Consider the following 22,310-nt stretch of genomic DNA (forward strand, 5'->3'; position numbering starts at 1 on the left):
GACCCTCTGTAGTTTGAATTATAGAGTATGCTTTTTGTTTGGTAAAAAAAAAAAATCTGTAGGTTTTCAGTGTCCTTACTATTATTAGACCTAAACGATATTCATACTGGTTTGACTTTAAGGGTTAATAATTTAGGATCAAGTATTGTGGAAGGGGCTGTGAGGTGGAGGGATGACTTGCTTTAGAAATATTTTATGCCCATGAGGGGCTGGAGAGATAGCACAGCGGGTAGGGCGTTTGCCTTGCCCGCGGCCGACCTGGGTTCAAATCCCAGCATCCCATATGGTCCCCTGAGCACAGCCAGGGGTAATTCCTGAGTGCAGAGCCAGGAGTAACCCCTGTGCATCGCCAGGTGTGACCCAAAAAGCCAAAAAAAAAAGATTGGGGCTGGAGAGATAGCACAGCGGGTAGGGCGTTTGCCTTGCACGCAGCCGACCCGGGTTCAAATCCCAGCATCCCATATGGTCCCCTGAGCACAGCCAGGGGTGGTTCCTGAGTGCAGAGCCAGGAGTAACCCCTGTGCATTGCCAGGTGTGACCCAAAAAGCAAAAAAAAAAAAAAAAAAAGAAATATTTTATGCCCATGAAAGCATAAATCAGAAATGCATCATAATGTCAAAAAATATAAATCTGAGGCACCTTGGAAGTGTGGGAAGAATAGGGAATATTTCAGTGCAGCAAGTTTGTAAAATATAGAACTTGTTCCAATATAAAGATGAAAACATGGCATTTGCCTTGCACACAGCCAATTTGGGTTTGATACCTGGCATTCCACCAGTAGTAATTCTTGAGTGCAGCATCAGGAATAAACCCTGAGCATTGCCAGGTGTAGGCCAAAAAAAAAAAAAAAAACCAAAAAAGTCAAAACTTGGCATGGATTGAATAATAGCTTTCCAAGAGTTGCACGTGACAAAAAAGTGAAAAGTTGATTTATCTGATACATATTTTAGATTGTAATCTTCAGGAAAATGTTTTGGCATGCCAATCATAAATCTTGTCTTTTTTAAACTGTGTACATTCATGACTAAAGCCAAGTAAAACTGTATGGGTGCATGTGTGCATGTGCATGCATTGTATAGAGGTGCTACTTGGGAGAGATATGTAGGAGTTTTGTTTGTTTTTTTGCATCAGAAAAGTTACACAATTCAGTTGTTTCATGACCCTAAGCACTCAGCTCAGTTTAAGTTAGACTGTAGGCCAAAATCAATCTTGTCTTGGAGATCTGGTAACTTGGAGACTGAGCGCAGTGATTTGATGGCATTTCCAAGAGACAATATTATTTTATTTTTTTAATTTTTTTTTCTTTTTGGGTCACACGTGGTGATGAACAGGGGTTACTCCTGGCTCTGCACTCAGGAATTACTCCTGGTGGTGCTCAGGGGACCATATGGGATGCTGGGAATTGAACCCAGGTCGGCTGTGTGCAAGGCAAACACCCTACCTACTGTGCTATTGCTCCAGCCCCCAAGACAGTATTATTTTAACTGGTCAGATTAAAGGTGTGAGGGCCAGAGCAGTAGTACAGCAGGTTAAGGCGCTTGCTTTTCATGTAGCCACCCGGAATTCAATCCCCAGCATCTCATACTGTCCCCGAGCATCAGCAGGAGTAATCCCTGAGTACAGAACCAGGAATAACCCCTGAGCACCACTAGTTGTGGCTCTCAAACCAAGATTAGTAAAAGGTGTAAGGATCTGGAACTATGCTTACGAAATGTGGGAAAGCTAGAAGATGCTACTGGTTGATTTCAGTTTTTTTTGTTTGGTTGATTTTTTTTTTTAACCTCTCTCTCCCTTCTCTCACCTCTGCTCTCCTCTCCCCTCATCCCTCTTCTCTCCTCTTTTTTGTTTAGTTTTGTTTTATGGTTGATTTTTAAACAGTCTCCTAACAGCAAAGTGAGGAATCTTTCTAAGGATTCTGTAAAACTCAGTAATCAATTAAAAGACTTTATATAGTGCATGTAAGTAATTTTTTTCTAAATACAGGTATAGTTTGGAATATACCATTAAATATAGATGTCTAATTTTTTAAAAAATATGGACTTGGAAAAAATAGTAAATATAGAGATATAATCACACTGGTTCATGAGCAAATTCTTCCAGATTCTTCCAAAATTCTCCAAGAGGAGGGACTGTTTTGTTTTGGTGTGTTTTTTTTGTTTTTTTTGACTCAAACTTTGTTCTTTTGTGGGGATCCTCCACAGGCATTACTCAAAAAAAGTAAATAAATAAAATAAATATGTGTTACTCAGGGAGCCTCTTGGAATGGACCCAGCTCTGCTTAGGTAGACCATGTGGTACTAGGGATCAAACCCTAGTTGGGCACATGCAAGACACGTGCCCTAATCCCTGTGTTTTCTCCTTGGCCCTTGATTTTATTCTTGAGTAGACAGAGATATAAGAGTAAATGTCTCCTTCACTAATGTATGTGCTTTCTGAGCGCATCATTTATGGGGACTCTAATGAGAGATGATGACTCAAAGAGCTGGAGCATATGTGTTACTTATAGGAGGCCTGGAGTCAGTCCTAGCATCTCATGGTCCCTAGAGCAGTGACCCGGGAGTGGCCCCTAAGCTTTGCCAGGTAGGGCCCCAGTATAAATCCAAATGAAATCTAGCCTTACCTCCAAATATTCAATGCTCTCTTTGAGTAAATTATTTTTCTATTTTTATTTTCACAGGATTTTTATTTCATTATTATATTTTAATTATCCAATAAAAGTTAGTTTAAAAGATTATTTTTTAAGACTACTTAAATATCAGTAACCAATATAATGGTAAATTTAATGTAGTATTTGAATATGCCTTTTCATGAACTCCTCAGTATTTTTCTTGGTTTTAGAAGGTCTAATAGATAATAATAGCTAACCTTTTGTTACTGCTAGCTCTGTGTAAGTTTTTTAATATTTGGACTATTTTTGTACAAAATGAATGGATCTTAAGGTGATTCTACTTAGTGAAATAAGAAAATAAAAAACAGTTACTGAGTACCTAAAGTGAATGAATTGGCAAAACCCACCCAAAGTAACTCCAACCCTGAATCTACTAGAGGGGACATGGAGACCAGGAAGGGGTGAAGAAGAGACGGGTCTTTTTGATAGGGGTATGATTGTTACTCAGGTCCTGGGGTTGAGGGAAACTGAACATCTGTGGAAGTATAAAGCTAAACCCCTGCAAGTCCATAGTTAATAAAAAACTCAATTAGGTTTATGTAAGTTAACAATATAATGTTACAGTATTTAATGTCAAACTAGTGTTGTGCTATATATTTAATTTTAGTAAAGAAATAGATATAGATATTGTTATTTCTAAAGAAGGATGTTGGTGGCCAGAGAGATAATACAGTGGATTGAGTGTTTACCTTGCATGCAACTGACCCATGTTCAATCCCCATGTCCCCGTATGGTTCCCTGAACACCGTCAGGAGTAATTCCTGAGTACAGAGCCAGGAGTAACCCTTGAGTATTGCCAGATGTGACCCAAAAAGTAGCACTGCACAGTAGCACTGTCATCCTGTTGTTCATCGATTTGCTTGAGTGGGCACTAGTCACCTCTCCATTGTGAGACTTGTTACTAGTTTTGGCATGTCGAATACGCCACAGGGTGCTTGCCAGGCTCTGCCGTGCGGGCGGGATACTCTCAGTAGCTTGCCGGGCTCTCCAAGAAGGACGGAGGAATTGAACCCAGGTCGGCTGCGTGCCAGGCAAACACCCTGTCTGCTGTGCTACCACTCTAGTCCAATCCAAAAAGAAAAAAAAAAAAAAAAGGATGTTGGTGCTTAGAATCTACAACACTTTTTTCTTATATGTTTAATACTTAGTTGTGTCTTTTTTGGGGGGGTGTTTTCTTTTATTGCAGGCTCGTTACAGGAAAGAGCAAACTTTGCTTAAACAATTACCTTGCATTCCATTGGTAGAAAATTTGTTGAAAGATGGTACAGATGGCTGTGCTTTAGCTGCCCTTATTCATTTCTACTGTCCTGGTGTTATCAGATTAGAGGGTAAGTGCTCCAGTTAAATATTTTCTGAACTATAAGTGGTAAATCTTGAAGATAACATTTAAGATAAGATAATGAAACCTTTTCTTCAAAAAAATATTTACACAAAATTATAGCAAGAGAGTTGAGAAAAGTAGAACCTGCTGTGTGTGTGTGTGTGTGTGTGTTAAATAGATGGCATATAATTATGTATTTTCACCAAGTCGCTAATTATGAAATGGCTATGAGGGCTGGAGAATAAGACAGCAGGTAGGGTGCCCACCTTGCACACAGCTAACCTGGGGTCTATCCCCAGCACCCCATATGGTCCTCAGAGCCCACCAAGGATAAGCCCTGAACACAGCCACATGTAGAAAGAAAGAAAAGAAGGAGAGGAAGAGAGAGAAAAGAAAGGGAGAAGGAGAAAAAGAGAGAGGAAGAGAATAAATGATATTACCAGATTAACACAAATTTATCACCCTGCTCTTTTCCTATTTCAAGATATTTGCTTAAAGGAAACAATGTCTTTGGCTGATAGCCTGTATAATCTGCAGCTGATTCAAGAATTTTGCCAAGAGTATTTGAATCAGTGTTGCCATTTTACCCTGGAAGATATGCTCTATGCTGCTTCATCCATAAAGGTAACTTATTCTTTGTCCTTTGCATTTTGTTAAAAATCAATTAGATATGCAAGTGACCTATGCATTTCAAACTTACAAATTAACTCTAGCTGTCATTTCATTTGTTATTTTATTTAGAAAAGTTTTTGAGGGGCTGGAGCGATAGCACAGTGGGTAGGGCATTTGTCTTGCACACTCCCAACCCACGTTCAGTTCCCAGCATCCCATATGGTCCCCTGAGCACCGCCGCATGTGACCCAAAAACAAACAAACAAAAAATTCAACATCCTGTGAATGTTCTTTTTGGAATCTAGTCTTAGATTTGGGGCTGGGTATTTGGGGGCCATGCCTGGCACACTTAGGGAGTGCTGTTTCTCTGACCCCAACACTATTAGATTATTTATACAGATGTCTTTGTACTGTTAGCAAAGTGGAGGATAATAACCATTAACTGTTTGTGGGTCATAGATAAATACTGACATCATATAGTACAATTTGAGCCCAACGGGAAAATTAGTTAACGCTTTTAGCGGGAGGATAGAATAATCTGGGAGCATGAAATCATTCAGGTCCCAGAACTTGAGACAAAAACCAAGAAAGAGAGAAGAAAACTAAAATAATCTGGAAACGAGACTTTTAAAAAAGAATCCAATGTGTTAGCCATTTGTTCCTTGCTTTAGAATATTTCATACTTCCTTACTTTAGATCATTATTACTATTGTTCTATTATTATTTTGTTTGGTGGGACGCACACGAGTAATGCTCAGGGTCTTTTTCCAGGTTGTGCCCCGGGTTCACTCCTGGTGGTCATCTGGAAGCCCATGTGGTGCAGGGTTGGAACATGGGGCCTGCAGCAAGCAGAGTCTGTTCTCTGGTCTGCTGAGCCCTTTCTGTCTCTGCTCCTGCTGTTCTTTCAAGCAGTATGAGTCCCGGGTCTGGAGTCCTGGGACAGGAGGTAGAGCACTTGCCTTGCAAGCGCCAACCTGGATTCAGTCCCTAGCACTCTATATGGCCCCATGATTTCTGTTTGTTTCTGGACTACACCCAGTGGGTATCAGGGCTTACTGACTGTGCTGAGATTTCATTCTGAAGCACGTCACCTGTTCAGTATTAATCAGTTTGATAATAACAGTTTTCTTAGATGCCAGTTACCTCAAATTTAAAAGGCATGATGTTACTTCAGATTATTATAAGAGGATTTGTTTTGTTTTTAAATTTACCAAGTTCTATAAGTAAAATAATTCTTTGTGTTTATAGCTTTTATGTAGACATTTAAAAATACAAACTTGTGGTGGAAATGTGCTCCCAAAGAACCTCTTAATCTTATTTGTTTGTAGGATATTTAAGAAATTATTGCTTTCAAAAATAAATAACAAAAGGATAGTGACTTTGTTGATTTATCCTTACTAATGACTTTTCAAATTAGGTAAATAGTATAAATGTTTTATTTCTAAATTATTAAGACAGCCCATCAACCTTTGTGCTATTTAATTTCTGGATTACTGTTGACTTTAAACATCTATATACAATGCTTGTATAATTTAGCTATATGCCTAATTTTTCCTTTAATTTCCTTAACTCTCTTGCCAGAGTAATTATCTGGTGTTCATGGCAGAACTCTTCTGGTGGTTTGAGGTGGTGAAGCCTTCATTTGTGCAGCCTCGAGTTGTTCATCCGCAGGGAGGTAATCGGTCTTCTGAACTTTCAGTGTTCCTGGAAACAGACAAAATGTGAAAAACTTTCCTACTAATATCAAGTTTTAGCAGTTAACCTTGATAAATTCTGAATATTTTAAGCCACTAAATTTTCTGAGAGAGGTGATATAGGAAAGAAAAAGCAAATGCAGAAAATGGTTCTGATTTCAGGCTATTATGAAACTTTTAGCTTTAATTTTTTGCCCACTTTGTTTTTGTTTGGTTGATTGAGGTTTTTTTGCTTTTTTTGCTTTTTGAGTCACACCCAACGATGCACAGGGGTTGTTACTCCAGGCTCATGAACTCAGGAATTACTCCTGGTGGTGCTTGGGGGACCATATGGGTTGCTGGAAATTGAACCCAGGTCGGTCTCATGCAAGGCACCCTATCCCTGTGCTATAGCTCCAGCCTTTTTTTTTGCCCACTTTGTCTTGCCTTTTTAAATTTTTTACCCTCATCATTAGCTTTTAATTCTCTACTAGATTTTAAGTTTTTGATATTGTTACCCAGGAAACACTCACGATGGCTTGGCTTTAATCTATAGTTTGTTTTTGTCACTAAACTACTATTAAGGGGGTGTCAGGACAGAAAGATAACTCACGAGGTGAAGGTACTTACCTTGCATGTGGCCAGCCCTGATTTGGCCTCTGGTTCAGCATGCTCCACAGAGCACCCCTAGGAGCAGTGCGGCACTGAGCCGGGAGTAGGTCCTGAGCACTACTACCAGGTGTGGTCTCAGCCCCCATTCCCTCCCAAAAATTATAGGGGTATGTGTGTAAACTTGGTAGGTCTTTAAAAAATTATTATTATTAGTTGCACATAAGAATAAAAATAGACTGAAGTAGTAATACAGTAGATAGGGTGCTTGCCTTGCATGTAGTCCACCTGGGTTCAGTCCCCAGCATCCCATATGATCCCTTGAGTGCACAGACAGGAATCCCCACTGAACCTCACTGCACGTAGCCTAAAAACAAACAAGCAAGTAAAACCAATAGGGGTCACTACTGAAATCCTAAAAATTAAGAACAGCATTATCTCTAAGACAGTGATCCATTGATTTCCATTATAAAACCAGGCATTTATTTCTGTTTATAAAAAATAAGCCTAAATAGTTAAGTTCATCCTAAAGAAGTTTCCTGCCAACATTACATGTGGAACCAGTTCTTTCTGCTGACCATAACTGTCCTGCCCCAATGCCAGACATGGTCCCCAACCTCTTATTTCTTAGCTACTTTTTTTCACTCAAAGTGTGGTAAGATATATATATACGTACGTACATACTATAATTTACACAGTTATTCATAGCACCCAACTTCACAATCAGCCATGATTAATTTTCATGTGTACAGTTTTCCCAACCTCAATCCCATCATGCCAGTATCAGAGATCATTCCCGGCTGGGTTGGGGCCATATGGGGTACCATGCACCAAACCCATATCAGCCGCATTACAAGGCAAACACCATAACCGCTTCTTATCACTGGGCTCCAAAGTTTGATACGTCTAAGATTACTACCCTTATTCTCTATTATTACCATTATATTTCCCTAAAAATGAAAAAATTAAAAAACCTGAAGAAGGAAATAATATGTAATAGGTTTGCGGTGGGGCAGGGGCGGCGGCGCAATTCACTTTAGTAAGTATAATTGCAGGCAAATTACAGTAGAAGTACAAGCAAACATCTGCATGTTTGCAAAAATGGAAATAGACTTGTTCTGTCTCTAAGCTGTTAAAAATGATTCGAAGGGGCTGGAGTGATAGCACAGTGGGTAGGGCATTTGCCTTGCATGCAGCCGACCTGGGCTCGATTTCCAGCATCCCATATGGTCCCCTGAGGACCGCAGGAGTAATTCCTGAGTACAGAGCCAGGAGTTACCCCTGTGCATTGCCGGGTGTGGCCCAAAATAGGGAGAAAAAAAAAGATTCTGAATACGGAGCCATTATGTAATAAGGAATGCCTATAATAGAAGCTGAGGTTGTTCTCTGAGAACATTGAGTAAAGACAGACTTAGTAATCATCATAATAGTGAACATAAAAGTATGTTCATGTAGCTTTCTATAATGCATCTGAAACTTTTCAACAGCTATCAGATTACATTAGGTCGAAGGTTGAAAGTACATTGACCCTTCCTCTAGAAATTATAAAAATGTAAATGAAACCATTAGTAAGCTCTACCAGTTCTAATTATTAACCAAAGAAATTCTGTCTCTTTAATTGTTTGACTATCAGCTGTTTGTAAAGAAGCAAAAATATATGCTAGTAAACATGTGATTGAAGGTTTTTCTCTTTTATTATAGCTGAACCTGTGAAAGATACTACGCCTTCGCTTCCTGTCTTGAGTGGTGCCAAAAGAAGTGTGTTGGATAGTCCATGTAGCTCTGACTTCCCTTCAAGGTTGGTTCCAGAATTACTATTTCCATTCTGTTTACTAATAGAATCAAAATGGAATTTAATTTAACTTTAAAAAGTTTTGGGGTGGGAATGTTGCTGGGGGACATTGGGTGCTGGGGACGAGGCCCTTTGTTTCCTTTCCTTGGCCAGACTGTTTTGGGGAGAGGAGGGCTCGGGGCCGTACTTGGTTATATGCTGAGCAGCCTACAAGTTGTTCACTCGAGTCATCCTGAATAGAATAGGCAGAACACTAGACGAAGGACAACCATGCGAGCAAGCCGGGTTCCGAAAAGGATTCAGCACAATCGACCATATCCACACAGTGACCAAACTCATTGAAGTTTCAAGAGAGTTCAAGATGCTGGTCTGTCTAAGTTCATCGATTTAGAGAAGGCCTTTGATTCTGTTGAGACTGAAGCAGTCATCGAAGCCCTAGCCAAACAGGGCATTCAAATTCAGTACATCAAGATCTTCCTTGAGCTGTATTACGGATTCACCACCAGGATCTCACCATTCACAAGAAAGTGATCATCGACGTAAAAAGGGGTTCGGCACGGTGATACCATTTCACCGAAACTCTTCAGTGCCGCCCTCGAGAACATCATGCGACGACTGGAATGGGAAGGAATGGGAAGATAGACAGTCGGCAACTACACCACCTCCGCTTCACTGATGACATCATTCTCATAACATCAAACATTAGCCAAGCGGCACAAATGCTGACTGATTTCGACCACAAGTGTGGAAAGGTCGGACTGCAGCTGAATCTCAGCAAAACGATGTTTATGAAAAACGAACTAGTCCCTGACGTTCCATTTACTCTCAGTGGAACGAACATCTCCGAATGAAGCAGCTATGTGTACCTGGGTCGAGAACTCAACATGAGGAACAATTTGGTGCCAAAACTGTGCAGGTGAAAGAGAGCAGCGTGGAACGCCTTCAAGGGCATCGAAGAAGTGGTTAAGAGAACAAAGAACCTCCGACTCCGGGCACATCTTTTCGATTCCACCGTTCTTCCTGCACTGACATACACCTCAGAGACCTGGGCCCTATGCCAACAGGATGAGAATGCTATTCGGGTATTTGAAAGAGGAATCGAAAGACCTATGCTTGGAGTATCACTCAAATGAGAGAAGGAATCCAGGAGTTCTGACCTCCGTCAATGGTCAAGAATCAGGGACGCTGTCTCGTTTGCCAAGGCGTCGAAAATCAGATGGGCTGGACACGTGATGCGATGCAGAGACGACTGCTGGACTAGAGCTGTTACCAATTTGATTCCACGGGACGATCAAAAAACTGAGTGGCCGCCGGCCAACAAAATGGTCAAGCTTCTTCGTCAAAACCTTGAATAAACGGTTTGAGGCTCTTCCTGTTCCTGGAGCGAGCAGATATCATTGGACTACACTAGCATGCGACAGGGACAAGTGGAGATGTTACTGGCTCCCACTTGAGCAAATCAAGGATCAACATGATGACAAGTGATACAAGTGACAGATCAGATCTTCTCGTCTGCGAGGGAATTTCCCTACTGCTTTGTTTGGTGTTTTCTGTTGAGAGATCACAGCAATATTTATCTTCATATTGAATTTTCTTCTAGTGCTTTAATTCTAGTGCTTCAGGTTTCTCTTGCTGGTTTTTGGGCTGCTCCCACCTCTGTACTAGGAGTCACTCATGGTGGTACTTATTGGGGACCATGCAGTACCAGAATCAAACCATGCAAGGAAAACTCCTAAACCCTCTCTACCTCTCCAGCCCACAGCTCCACTCGAGTTATTGTTTTGTTTTTAGGCCACATTCAGGGGCTCTCAGGGCTTACTTCTGGCTCTAAACTCAAGGATCACTCATAGTGGGAACTTGAAGGACCTTATGGGATGCTTGGGATCAAAGTTGGGTTGGCTGCATGCAGAGCAAATGCCTTACCCACTGAACTCTCTCTAGCCCCCCACTTAAATTCTTAATATCAAGAACTGAATCAGAAGCAAAGTAAAAACATCCCTACCATTTAATATAAGGATGATTTTGGCTCCTGACCATCTATGTGATATTATTATTAGCTCATATTTAAAATATTCTTCAGGGGGGCTGGGGTTAAGAATCTTCTAGAGGGCTAGAGAGAGAACACAACTGATAGGATGCTTACAGACGACCTAGGTTCTATCCCGGACACCCCATATGGTCCCTTTGAGCACAGAACCAGGAGTAAGCCCTGAACAATGCCAGATATAGCCCCTCAAAATAATAATAATCATCAGTATTATTATTTATTTTTATTACTATGTGGGGAAGTTTTATTATTATTATTTGGGGGAGGAGGAGGAGGAGGAAGATGACATAATGAACTAAACCATAATTATATTATATTATATTATATTAATTATATTATATTAATTATAATATAATTAATTATATTAAATTTATTTTGCATTTCAGTGTGGAAGGAGCTACATATGTACCCTCTCATCACCATTTGTATTCTAGACATTCACGTCCCCAACCGCATTCTTCAACCTCAGGTAATAAATTTGAAAACATCTTTAAAAAAAGTGTCATCTAAATAGGTGAACTGGGAAATAGTTGAGAATAAATATAATAAACTGAGGCATCAAGGGCTTTTTTCTGGAAAGTATTATGTATAAAGAGGCTAGTCTTATTTCTTTGTGCTAGTTTTTCTTAATTGATCTCTGATCTTCCATTCATGCTGTTTTGGTGTCATTAAATTCTATAAATTAAAATTTATTATGTGATTTCAATGACTTTCCTTTTTTTTGAAGGAGGAGGTATTAGAAGGTCATCATCTATGTCATATGTTGATGGCTTCATAGGGACGTGGCCCAAAGAGAAAAGGTAAACAGTAAAATTATTTTTAGTATATTTACATTAGCACTGTCGTCCCATTGTTCATCGATTTGCTCGATCGGGCACCAGTAACTTCCCCATTGTAAGACTTGTTACTGTTTTTTGGTGTACAGAATACACCACGGGTAGCTTGCCAGGCTCTGCCACGCGGGCAGGATACTCTCGGTAGCTTGCCAGGCTGTCCGAGAGGGACGGAGGAATCGAACCTGGGTCGGCCTCTGGAAGGCAAATGCCCTACCTGCTGTGCTATCGCTCCAGTCCTATGCAAAAAAAAAAAAAAATCATGCAAATGGCTGCTACCTGAATGGATATATGGAGAGTATCATGCTGAGTAAAGTTAGAGGAGAAAGACCAACACAAAATGATCTCTATATGTGGGATATGGTGGAGGAAGTATTTAATTGGGGCGGGGGGGGGGCAGCTGAAAAGTAGTAAAGTTATACTTGACTATCAGCAACAGTACCATAGTGCCAAAAGTCATAAAAATGCGCCTCTCAAAGAGGCAGACTGGTGGGTAGGAGGCAAATGGGGACAGGAGCACTGGTGCAGGAAGTGACCACTGGTATTAAAACACTGTATGACAAAAATCTAATCATCAACAACTTTGTAATTCACAGTAACTAAATTAAAAATAAAGGCAGGTCTGGGTTATTCATGGGATTGCCAGTGGATTCAATGGTATATTACATTGCATTTAGGTTGTGGCAGTAGAATATTTTAATGACATCCTACACAAACAATTGAGCTTATCTTGAGTATAAAGAAAAAAAAATCATAGCACTTATGGTAACAGAAGGAAAATTGTAGTCTAGTTTCTTTAGTACATCTATTTCTTATCAATTCATGGAATCAGCGAACATGCAAGAAACAGGACGATAGTCACCAAGAGTGGTTAAAACTATAAAATAACATGCAATGAAAGTACCATGCTTTGAATACAACTATATGCCAAAAAATTTAACAATGCCAAGAAAATAGGACAATTAAAAAGAAATAATCGTATTGCCTATATAATTCTCATAAATGGAGGTAAGGACCACCCATTTTAATATCTCCAAAAAGCTCGACTCACTATTTTACATGTCATGAAAGTTAAAGAAATCAAGTCGTCTCATGGACTGGCAGGTGACTTATTAATTCCCTTTCATTTCCAAACCTCATCAAGCAGTCACTACACTTACGAGGTAAGTCAATCGGATGCTTGAAATCTAGATGAATTTTAAGATCTTCAATTTGTCCCATTGAATATTCACAGCATTGACATAAATAAATCCCTTCGGATTTAATCGAAGTTAATTGAGTTGAGCGATAAGTATAACAATGGAGAGCATGGGCAGTACAGTCTTCTAAGCAAAATCACCTTCGACAAATGTAAAAATTTCTTTGTATGCCAAGTGTGTGGTTTTCGGAGTCAACTTCATACAAATGTCAGCAGGCACGTTGCCATTGAACATTCCAAAATTTTCCCTCACATGTGTGATGACTGCAGCAAAGGCTTTTCAAGTATGCTGGAGTATTGCAAAAATATAAATTCACATTTGTCCGAAGGGATTTATATTTACATTATCAAGAAATATTCTTTTTTACTCTTGTTGTGGTTAGCCAGACTGCAATAGATTGTTGATTAGTACCTAAATCTTAAAAGGGTGGTGCATAAGGATGATAAAGATCAAAGGGGCTAAATTTAAAGAGAACTTGAAGCTTGATTGATGTGTAATTTCAGATAATCAGGGGGCGGAAATCTAGTTTTGAGTCATAGCTGGCAGTGCTCCAGGGTTGTTCCTGGTAGTGCTCGGCGCACTCGGGGGTACCATGCATTGCTAGAGACTGAACTGGAGTCAGCCACAAGCAAAGCAAAGTGTCTTGACCCCTGTACTATCTCTCTGGTTCCTCAATTAATTATTATTTATCAGTGATTAAAAATAATTTTCTTGGGGGCTTGAGCGATAGCACAGCGAGTAGGGTGTTTGCCTTGCACGCGGCCAACCCGGGTTTGATTCCCAGCATCCCATATGGTCCCCTGAGCACCGCCAGGGGTAACTCCTGAGTGCAGAGCCAGGAGTAACACCTGAGCATCACCAGGTATGACCCAAAAAACAAAAAAATAAAAAAAATAATTTTTTTTCTGAGGTTATTTAAGAAATTTTTTTTTTTTTTAGATCTTCAGTGCATGGAGTTTCATTTGATATTTCTTTTGACAAGGAAAGTAGTGTGCAGAGATCCACTCCAAACCGGGGAATCACTCGTTCTATTAGTAATGAAGGAATTACTATGAACAATAATCGTGTATCTAAACACATTAGGAAAAATCTGTCCTTCAAGCCAGTAAATGGAGAAGAGGAAGCAGAGAGTATTGAAGAAGAACTTAATATAGACTGTCACAGTGACCTCAAATCTTATGTGCCCCATAATAGAAATAATCTAAATTCTAATGAGAATATTCGTTACAAGGTTCCAAATGGAGCTTTACAAAACAGAGTACTTCTCGATGAGTTTGGCAATCAGGTTGAAACACCAAGCATTGAAGAGGCATTACAGATAATTCATGATACTGATAAATCTCCTCATACACCTCAGCCAGATCAAATTGCAAATGGCTTCTTTCTTCATAGTCAGGAAATGAGTATCCTAAATTCCAATATCAAGCTAAATCAGTCTACTCTTGATAACATCACTGAAACAAAAGGTGCCTTGAGTCCTGTCACTGACAACACTGAGGTAGACACTGGAATCCATGTTCCTTCAGAAGATATCCCCGAAACCATGGATGAAGATTCTTCTTTGAGAGATTATACTGTAAGTTTAGATTCAGACATGGATGATGCATCAAAATTTCTTCAGGATTATGACATGCGCACCAGCAACCCCAGAGGATCACTGAGTCCTTGTCCAAGCACTGTTAGTACCAAGTCACAACCAGGCAGCAGTGCTTCCTCTAGTTCTGGAGTTAAAATGACTAGCTTTGCCGAACAGAAATTCCGGAAACTGAACCATACTGATGGGAAAAGTAGTGGAAGCAGTTCTCAGAAAACAACACCAGAGGGCTCCGAACTTAATATTCCTCACGTGGTGGCTTGGGCACAAATTCCAGAAGAAACAGGTATTCCTCAGGGACGCGACACTACCCAGCTGTTGGCATCTGAAATGGTACATCTTAGGATGAAACTAGAAGAAAAGAGGCGTGCTATAGAAGCCCAGAAAAAGAAGATGGAAGCTGCTTTTACCAAACAGAGGCAGAAAATGGGAAGGACAGCGTTTCTGACTGTGGTGAAGAAGAAAGGAGATGGAATTTCCCCTCTTCGAGAGGAAGCAGCTGGTGCGGAAGATGAGAAGGTGTATACTGATCCAGCAAAAGAGAAGGAACCACAGAAGGCCAATGGACAGAGGAGCAAGTCTCTGGCCGACATCAAAGAAAGCATGGAAGTACCTCAAGCCAAGTGGCTCAAGTCTCCAACAACACCTGTTGATCCCGAGAAGCAGTGGAACTTGGCAAGTCCCACCGAAGAAACCTTAAATGAAGGAGAGATCTTAGAGTATACCAAGTCCATTGAGAAGTTAAATTCATCACTGCATTTTCTGCAACAAGAAATGCAGCGCTTGTCACTTCAGCAGGAGATGTTAATGCAGATGAGAGAGCGAGAACAGCAGTCGTGGGTGATTTCACCTCCCCAGCCCTCTCCGCAGAAACAGAGCCGTGAGTCGAAGCCACCTCGGCAGGCAGGAGCGTCCTCAACCATTGCTTCCTTCTCCTCCGACTCCCCTCGGCCCACTCACCCATCGCCACAGTCTTCTCACAGGAAAAGCGGATCTTTTTCGGCGAAAAATCAAAGGACTCCAAGGCCAAATGAGTTAAAAATCACACCTTTGAATCGAACGTTGACACCCCCTCGGTCTGTGGATAGTCTTCCTCGGTTAAGGAGGTTTTCCCCGAGCCAGGTTCCTATTCAAACGAGGTCCTTTGTATGTTTTGGGGATGATGGGGAACCTCAGCTCAAGGAATCCAAACCCAAGGAGGAAGTGAAAAAAGAGGAACTGGACTCCAAAGAGACTGAGGAACAGCACCTACAAAACCCAGAGGAAAAGGAACCCAAACCTCTTGAGTCAACAGTTTCTGAAGTCCTGTCACAACCTGTTACAGAGACTGTCTGCCTGACACCAAACGAGGACCAGTTGAATCAACCCACAGAACCTCCAAAACCTATTTTCCCACCTACTGCTCCCAAGAATGTTAATCTAATAGAAGTTTCCCTCTCTGATTTGAAACCCCCTGAGAAGGCTGATGCGGCTGTTGAAAAGTACGATGGCGAAAGTGATAAAGAACAAGGTGATGAAGAGCAGAAAGTCTGCTGTGGATTCTTTTTTAAGGTAACTCTCTACTTGGTTTTAGGCATCTTCTTAGATGGGTTTGGATCTTTAATAGCTTGACAACTTTTTTAATATTAACAGTTTCTTTTATCAAAAGTCTGATCTGCTGTTAATCTAATCTAGATGTTGGTATTCACCTCGAGTCACATTCAAATACTGATTTCTAGATCAGCCATCTCTTCATCGCAGTCATAGTACAAGTTCTGAAATGCTGTTTGTGCTACTTTACCTCTCTTTCTCACTTTTACAAAAGAAAACGAAGCCTACCCTGTGGAGTTGGGGATATCATGTGGCTCATCTATGTAAGGCTTGAACCCCATCACCCCCCAAAAAAGATTATTCAGGATTTATTATCAGTTGCCAATTTGCAAAAAGTTTACGATTTGGCTTTGGCATTGCACATAAGTATATTTTAGCATCAGAACATCCAAGATGTTCCAAATTTATGTTTTTGAGTTGTGAACATCTTCCCTTATATGGTTGTTTTGTCCTCTTTTTTTTTGGGGGGGGGGAATGGGAGAGTGGCAACACACCCAGAGGTACCCATGGCTTATTCCTGGTAGTGTCAGGGCCAAAGGTGATGACTCTCTTTTTTTTTTTTTTTTAATTTTATTGATTCACCATGTGGAAAGTTACAAAGTTTTCAGGTTAAAGTCTCAGTTATACAATGCTCAAACACCCATCCCTTCACCAGTGCACATATTCCACCAAAAGGTGATGACTCTTTTTTTTTTTTTGCTTTTTGGGTCACACCCAGCAATGCTCAGGGGTTACTCCTGGCTCTGCACTCAGGAATCACTCCTGGCGGTGCTTGGGGGACCATATGGGATGCCGGGGATCGAACCCGGGTCAGCCGCATGCAAGGCAAACGCCCTACCCGCTGTGCTATCGCTCCGGCCCCAAGGTGATGACTCTTAAGGCCCTTTGTAATGTCTAAAAATTTGTGTGGCATGTTCTGTCTTAACCATGGTAGCATTTTTTGAATTACAGATACAGTTCACTATTTAGGGGGTGGGGGGGAGGGTGTCGCTCCCAGTTAGACCAGTGGTGCCAGGAATCACAAGGGCCACACTAGGTAGTGCTCAATGGTCCCTCTTTTTAACTTTTGAGTCCCTTACTACCTCTCTGTTCCTGGCAAAGAAAGGAAAACAGATCTAACCAGGGTCAGATTTGTAGGGCAAGTGCCTTAACCCTTGGACTATCTCCCCAGCTGCTGAAGTCACAGCTTCTTAGTTGTACTCTCTGCCTTTAATAATGTCCTTCTGGTCTTTGTTCTGCTGCTCGAGATCATTGTTGTTAGAGCCTAGCTTCAATGAAGTTGTTCTCTATGAAAATACCTTAGATTTGAACTGGAGAGATAGCCAGGGGTTAAGGCCTTTTTAGAAGAGTTATGTGCAATGTGTCTATTTTCTCTTCCAAGGAAAACTTTTTGGATAATTCTGAACCCATCAAGCAATTGCCAGAGCCTCAGCTTAATAAGTGCCCAGGGTAGCTCAGAGATGGAACATTTGCCTTGCACATCTCAGTGAGGCCTTGGGTTTGAGCTCCAACACTCCCCTCCCCGCCCACAAAAGATCCATATAGCAGTAGTTTCATTGTGAGGTAACTGTGGGTAGCAGATATAGGGGTACTTATATATGAGTTTGTATTGTGTATATATTAGAAATACAATTCAAATGCAGTTTTTAAAGTGGAGGGACTCAAATTTTAGGGCTCCCCCAACATTGAATTTTTTTTTTCACCCTTTGTATGATAGTTCTTAACTAATTCTTCCTAAGTTTTGAAAATCTGAGTAAGGTAAGTGCCACCACTTGCTGATCATCGAATTGTTGCCATTTTCCATGTGGATACTCTGGCAGTTGCTAAAAGGCCACCAGTGACACCACTGAATCACTCTGCCTTGGGTCCGTTTGAGGCCAAGGCTCCCAGGCTACCCCCACATCTGCCACAAGCCTCTCCTTATCTGGGGTCGACCCCACTCCCTGGGCCAGACCTCAAGATTGCTTTTTGGCATTCAAGGGTCCCTCACTTCCTAAGGAAACTAATGCAGTCCCTGTCCCCAGCCCCAAATCAACCTGGGGGCCTTACCTTCTGACAGTAGGGTAGGTCTGCTCCTGCCCCTCCTGACCCTTCCACCTCGGACCCAGAGACTGACTGTGCCTTGGGTTTTGGTTTTTATATAGGAGTATTTATAATGTGAGGGGCATAAGAACAGTTGCTATTTTAGGCATCTCTTCGCTTCCTAATTTCTGTAATGTGCTCGTGAATGGTGGAGTTAGAGTAGAAGTGAAAAGATAGTTTCGTCTCTCAGTTGTAAGAGTGAGCACTAAGCAGGAGTACAAAAGCTGAGAATCAGGGCACCTAAAATACTCATCTTTTCCAATGACATTCATTCTTAGGATGACCAAAAGGCAGAAAATGATATGGCAATGAAACGGGCTGCTTTGCTGGAGAAACGATTAAGAAGGGAAAAAGAGACTCAGCTTCGGAAACAGCAGCTGGAAGCAGAAATGGAGCATAAGAAAGAAGAAACGAGGTAAAGGAAATGGCGTGTCATTTCTCAGTCAAAGTAGTTCGAGTTCACTAAGGGCCAGGAATGTGGGTCAGTGTAGAACATTTGCCTTGCATGTCTGAGTCGTGGACTTGCTTCCTGACACTACAAAAACATAATTTCTTGAATATTTGCACACATGCACACATATTTCATAATTGATATGTGTCTGTGTGTCACTGACTTACATGATCCTGTTTAAGGTGGACCACGGAGAGTGCTGAAAGACAGCAATTCTCCCTTCCTCGCATCAGATACACTCTCCAGTGTCTGTTCTCTTTGAAATGCAGAATAAGAAATTTAATGTTTGGTTTCTTAGGCGTAAAACTGAGGAAGAACGTCAGAAGAAAGAAGATGAGAGAGCACGCAGAGAATTTATTAGGCAAGAGTACATGAGGCGCAAACAACTGAAACTAATGGAGGACATGGATACCGTAATTAAGCCCCGCCCGCAAATAGCAAAGCCTAAAAAACAGCGCCCCAAATCTATTCACAGAGATCATATTGAATCCCCCAAAACACCGATTAAAGGTCCTCCAGGTAACACGACTTCTTGCGAAGAGTCTGTTCATCAACACCAGCAGCTTAGTTTGTTGGACTAACTGGATTGTACTTTGGTGTGCTGAATTGGACACAGCATTTAGGACTGTGCATGCTCCTTATTTGGAGAACCAAATGAGCAAGCTAAATATGTGCATGCATATATTCAGTAGAATAAATATGAATGCTAAAATAAAACCACTTTAAATACTAACCTATAAAGGAACTGTGGCTTCACAGTAATTCCTGAATTTTTACCTATCATTTCTAAACTTGTAAATTCAACAGACAAATACTGTGTGCATGAAGTCAATTTTTTATTAAAACTAAATGTCACTGGGGCTGGAGTGATAATACGGTGGGTAGGGTGCTTATCTTGCATGCGCCAACCCAGGTTCAATTCCCAGCACCTCATATGGTTCCCTGAGCACAGAGCCAGGAGTAATCACTGAGCATTATTGGGTATGGCTCAAAAGGAAAACCAGCAAAAATCATGGAATTCCAGAGAATTTTTGTTTTCTTAAAATTGAAGAAAAATGACATTTACTTCCTGAAAAGAACTTCCTCTTCTGGACATTGAAGTTGATATATTTTGGCTTAAGATACAATTTTCCATCTAGAAATCAGATATCATAAATATTCTTCATTCTTTTTATTTTTTAATTTTAATTTTTTGTCAGTGTTTTTAGGTTTTTTTGTTTTCTGTTTTTTTTCTTTTTGGGTCACACCCAGCAGTGCACAGGGGTTACTCCTGGTGGTGCTCAGGGGACCATATGGGATGCTGGGAATCGAACCCGGGTCAGCCGCGTGCAAGGCAAACGCCCTACCCGCTGTGCTATAGCTCCAGTCCCAGTATTTTTAGTTTTCTTAAGTGACCAGGTTCACATCTGATATTGCTACTTTCCTTGTGGAGTAAATCCTAACAGCAATATATTTATTATTCCTTGATAATTTTAAACAACTTGCACATATATGCATGCAAGCATATTCTGTTTAGATTAATAATAACAAAACAACAATAGAAATTTCATTTTCATGTGCTGGTGTTACCTAATGAACAGACTCTTTTCTAGTTGTTCCTTTTCAATTTGTAATTTTGTTTTTCTTCAGGATCACGAATTTATCGTGTTTTTTCAGTCTCTAGCCTTTCCTTGGCATCCCTGAACACAGGCGACAATGAGAGTGTGCATTCAGGCAAGAGAACACCAAGGTAATTTCATGATAGGAATATCTTTCGTAGAAAATATATTTCCTACAAATATTTTATAATGAATGAATCATAGTCATGATGTTTGGCATGTTTTGCTGACTTGGTTTGGGTATCTCTTAAGTGAAATTGAAATACAAAGAAGTCTGTTCACTTTAAAATGTTAATTTTTGATTTACTAACATTGATAAAGTACTTCTTATAAACACAGTAGCAGTAACTATACATCAGTTGCTAAAATGGTGTGATAAAATCAGGCCTATAGAAAGAGGAAATGTATCAGCTTTTCTAGCTTACTTCCCACCGAGTAGTTTCCTCCCTTAGAATAATTACAGTGTTTGTTTATGACTTACAAAAGATTGTTTTTGTTTTGGGGGCACATTAAGTGTCCTGTGAGGCTGCTCTCGGCACATTGCTTGGGGTTGTATCCTGTAAAGCTCAGGTACCAAGCTGTGATCCATGGTAATGCCAAGGATCACAAAGCATGCACTCCAGCCCTTTGAGCTATCTTCCTAGCCCAGAAAGATCTTTTTTATCCTCTCTTTATCTCTAGAATATATCTCAAGGACTAAAAAATCAGTATTTTATTACCTTACACTTCTTTAATACCCATGATTTTAAAAAGATTCAAAAAGTATTCTAGAGGTCAGAACAACAGTTATATAGTGGATAGGGGACACTGCCATCCCGCTTTACCCCCACCACCCCTTAAAGTCTCCCAACCACTTCCAGGAGTAATTCCCGAGTGCAGAGCCAGGAGTAAACCCTGAGCATCACTGGGTGTGGCCCAACCTGCACCCCCCAAAAAAAAATATTTCTAGTGACAGTTATCAACTCTTGAATTCTGTTCTTTGTTTACCATCCTACTGTGTTATATGCCAGTTTTTACTGGAAAACCAGTCTTTGATTCAAATATTGAAGAATTCCTTCTACATACTAGGCACTTAGATAACTATAATTAAGACAAAAGTTCACATTGGGATGATGTCTGCATGAAAAGAGTAATTAACAGTATTATAAATCCCAGTACTTCAGTAAAAATGGTTAAGACAGAAGTTCACTGTCCTTCCATTTATCAGCCCACATGCAAGGCAAGCTCCCTACCACTGTGCTACCACTCCAGCCCTATCCTTTTATTTTCAAGTTCCTTGGTTGGTATAGGTTAGTGCTCTCACATACCTACCCTTCTGACCTTCAAACGTTCTTACTCTATCGAGATAACAATATTCTACTTGTTTCTTAGATCAGAGTCTGTAGAAGGCTTCTTATCTCCAAGTCGCTGTGGCAGTCGAAATGGAGAGAAAGACTGGGAGAACGCATCAACAACCTCCTCGGTGGCTTCTGGGACCGAATATACAGGTTAGTGTCTGTGCATCTCAGTCTGACACACTGACGAGGAGAGAGACAAGCTGAGCTAACAGCGTTTTCACTGGCAGAACTCTTGACCTAAACATGGAGCTAGCCAGAAAGCATGCAGGAGGGTCAGTTGCAGGGGTACATTCCCACCTAGGGAGGGTGCAACTTTTTCTTGGATGAACTAAAATTAACATATTCTCGTTTTCTACTTCCCTAGCCCTTTCTGCATTCCAGCTTGAGTCTGAAGGTCTAGAAAAGTGCTTTCAGGAATACCGGTGTCCATAGTACTGAAAATTGCCCATCATAGGCAAAGTTCTCTCTGTTGGGATTTGTGTACATCTTTTAAAATAGTAAGAGACGCTGGAAGGTCAGGAGAATTAATACGCTAGATCTAAGGGGACATCCAGCCTCATATCGCTATCAATTCCTCTTCTGGTCTTTGGGTAGGCATTGGTGAGGTTAAAGCAAATTGAAGATTGAAGTCAGGAGAACATTTCAGAGAAGTGAAGGAGGCCGGTGAGGTAGCCCAAAGGACTCAAGCTACAGGACTGGCATGAAGAGCCCCTAGTTCGGTCCGTAGCACCACCTGAGCACCACCAGTTGGGCCCCCGCCTCCCCATCCCCGCAGAAGAGGAAATGAGAGCTGTGAGCACGTGGTTCAGGAGAACGAGAGCTCTGGCAGTTGCTGCATTTGCAGTGAGCAGTAGCAGCTGCCCCAGGAAGGCCCAAAGAGGATTAATACTTGTTCCTTTCCACC

At 40.9% G+C, this 22,310-nt stretch overlaps 1 protein-coding gene across 4 annotated transcripts in view; it reads left to right on the forward strand.

Moving 5' to 3' along the window:
* Window positions 1-22,310, forward strand: part of CAMSAP2 (calmodulin regulated spectrin associated protein family member 2) — an 83,217-nt gene that overhangs the window by 55,520 nt on the left and 5,387 nt on the right. For 2 of the 4 annotated variants that reach the window (XM_055144327.1, XM_055144329.1), the window contains 11 exons: window positions 3,855-3,996; window positions 4,474-4,613; window positions 6,183-6,276; window positions 8,585-8,681; window positions 11,109-11,191; window positions 11,450-11,522; window positions 13,694-15,899; window positions 18,299-18,435; window positions 18,770-18,990; window positions 20,101-20,200; window positions 21,441-21,556. In XM_055144327.1, coding sequence (XP_055000302.1) covers window positions 3,855-3,996; window positions 4,474-4,613; window positions 6,183-6,276; window positions 8,585-8,681; window positions 11,109-11,191; window positions 11,450-11,522; window positions 13,694-15,899; window positions 18,299-18,435; window positions 18,770-18,990; window positions 20,101-20,200; window positions 21,441-21,556 — 3,409 coding nt within the window. The remainder of the gene's footprint in view (window positions 1-3,854; window positions 3,997-4,473; window positions 4,614-6,182; window positions 6,277-8,584; window positions 8,682-11,108; window positions 11,192-11,449; window positions 11,523-13,693; window positions 15,900-18,298; window positions 18,436-18,769; window positions 18,991-20,100; window positions 20,201-21,440; window positions 21,557-22,310) is intronic. The other 2 variants (XM_055144328.1, XM_055144330.1) reach the window with 1 other exon arrangement.

This window comes from Sorex araneus, chromosome 7 (genome assembly GCF_027595985.1).
Source record: "Sorex araneus isolate mSorAra2 chromosome 7, mSorAra2.pri, whole genome shotgun sequence".
Classification (NCBI taxonomy): domain Eukaryota; kingdom Metazoa; phylum Chordata; class Mammalia; order Eulipotyphla; family Soricidae; genus Sorex; species Sorex araneus.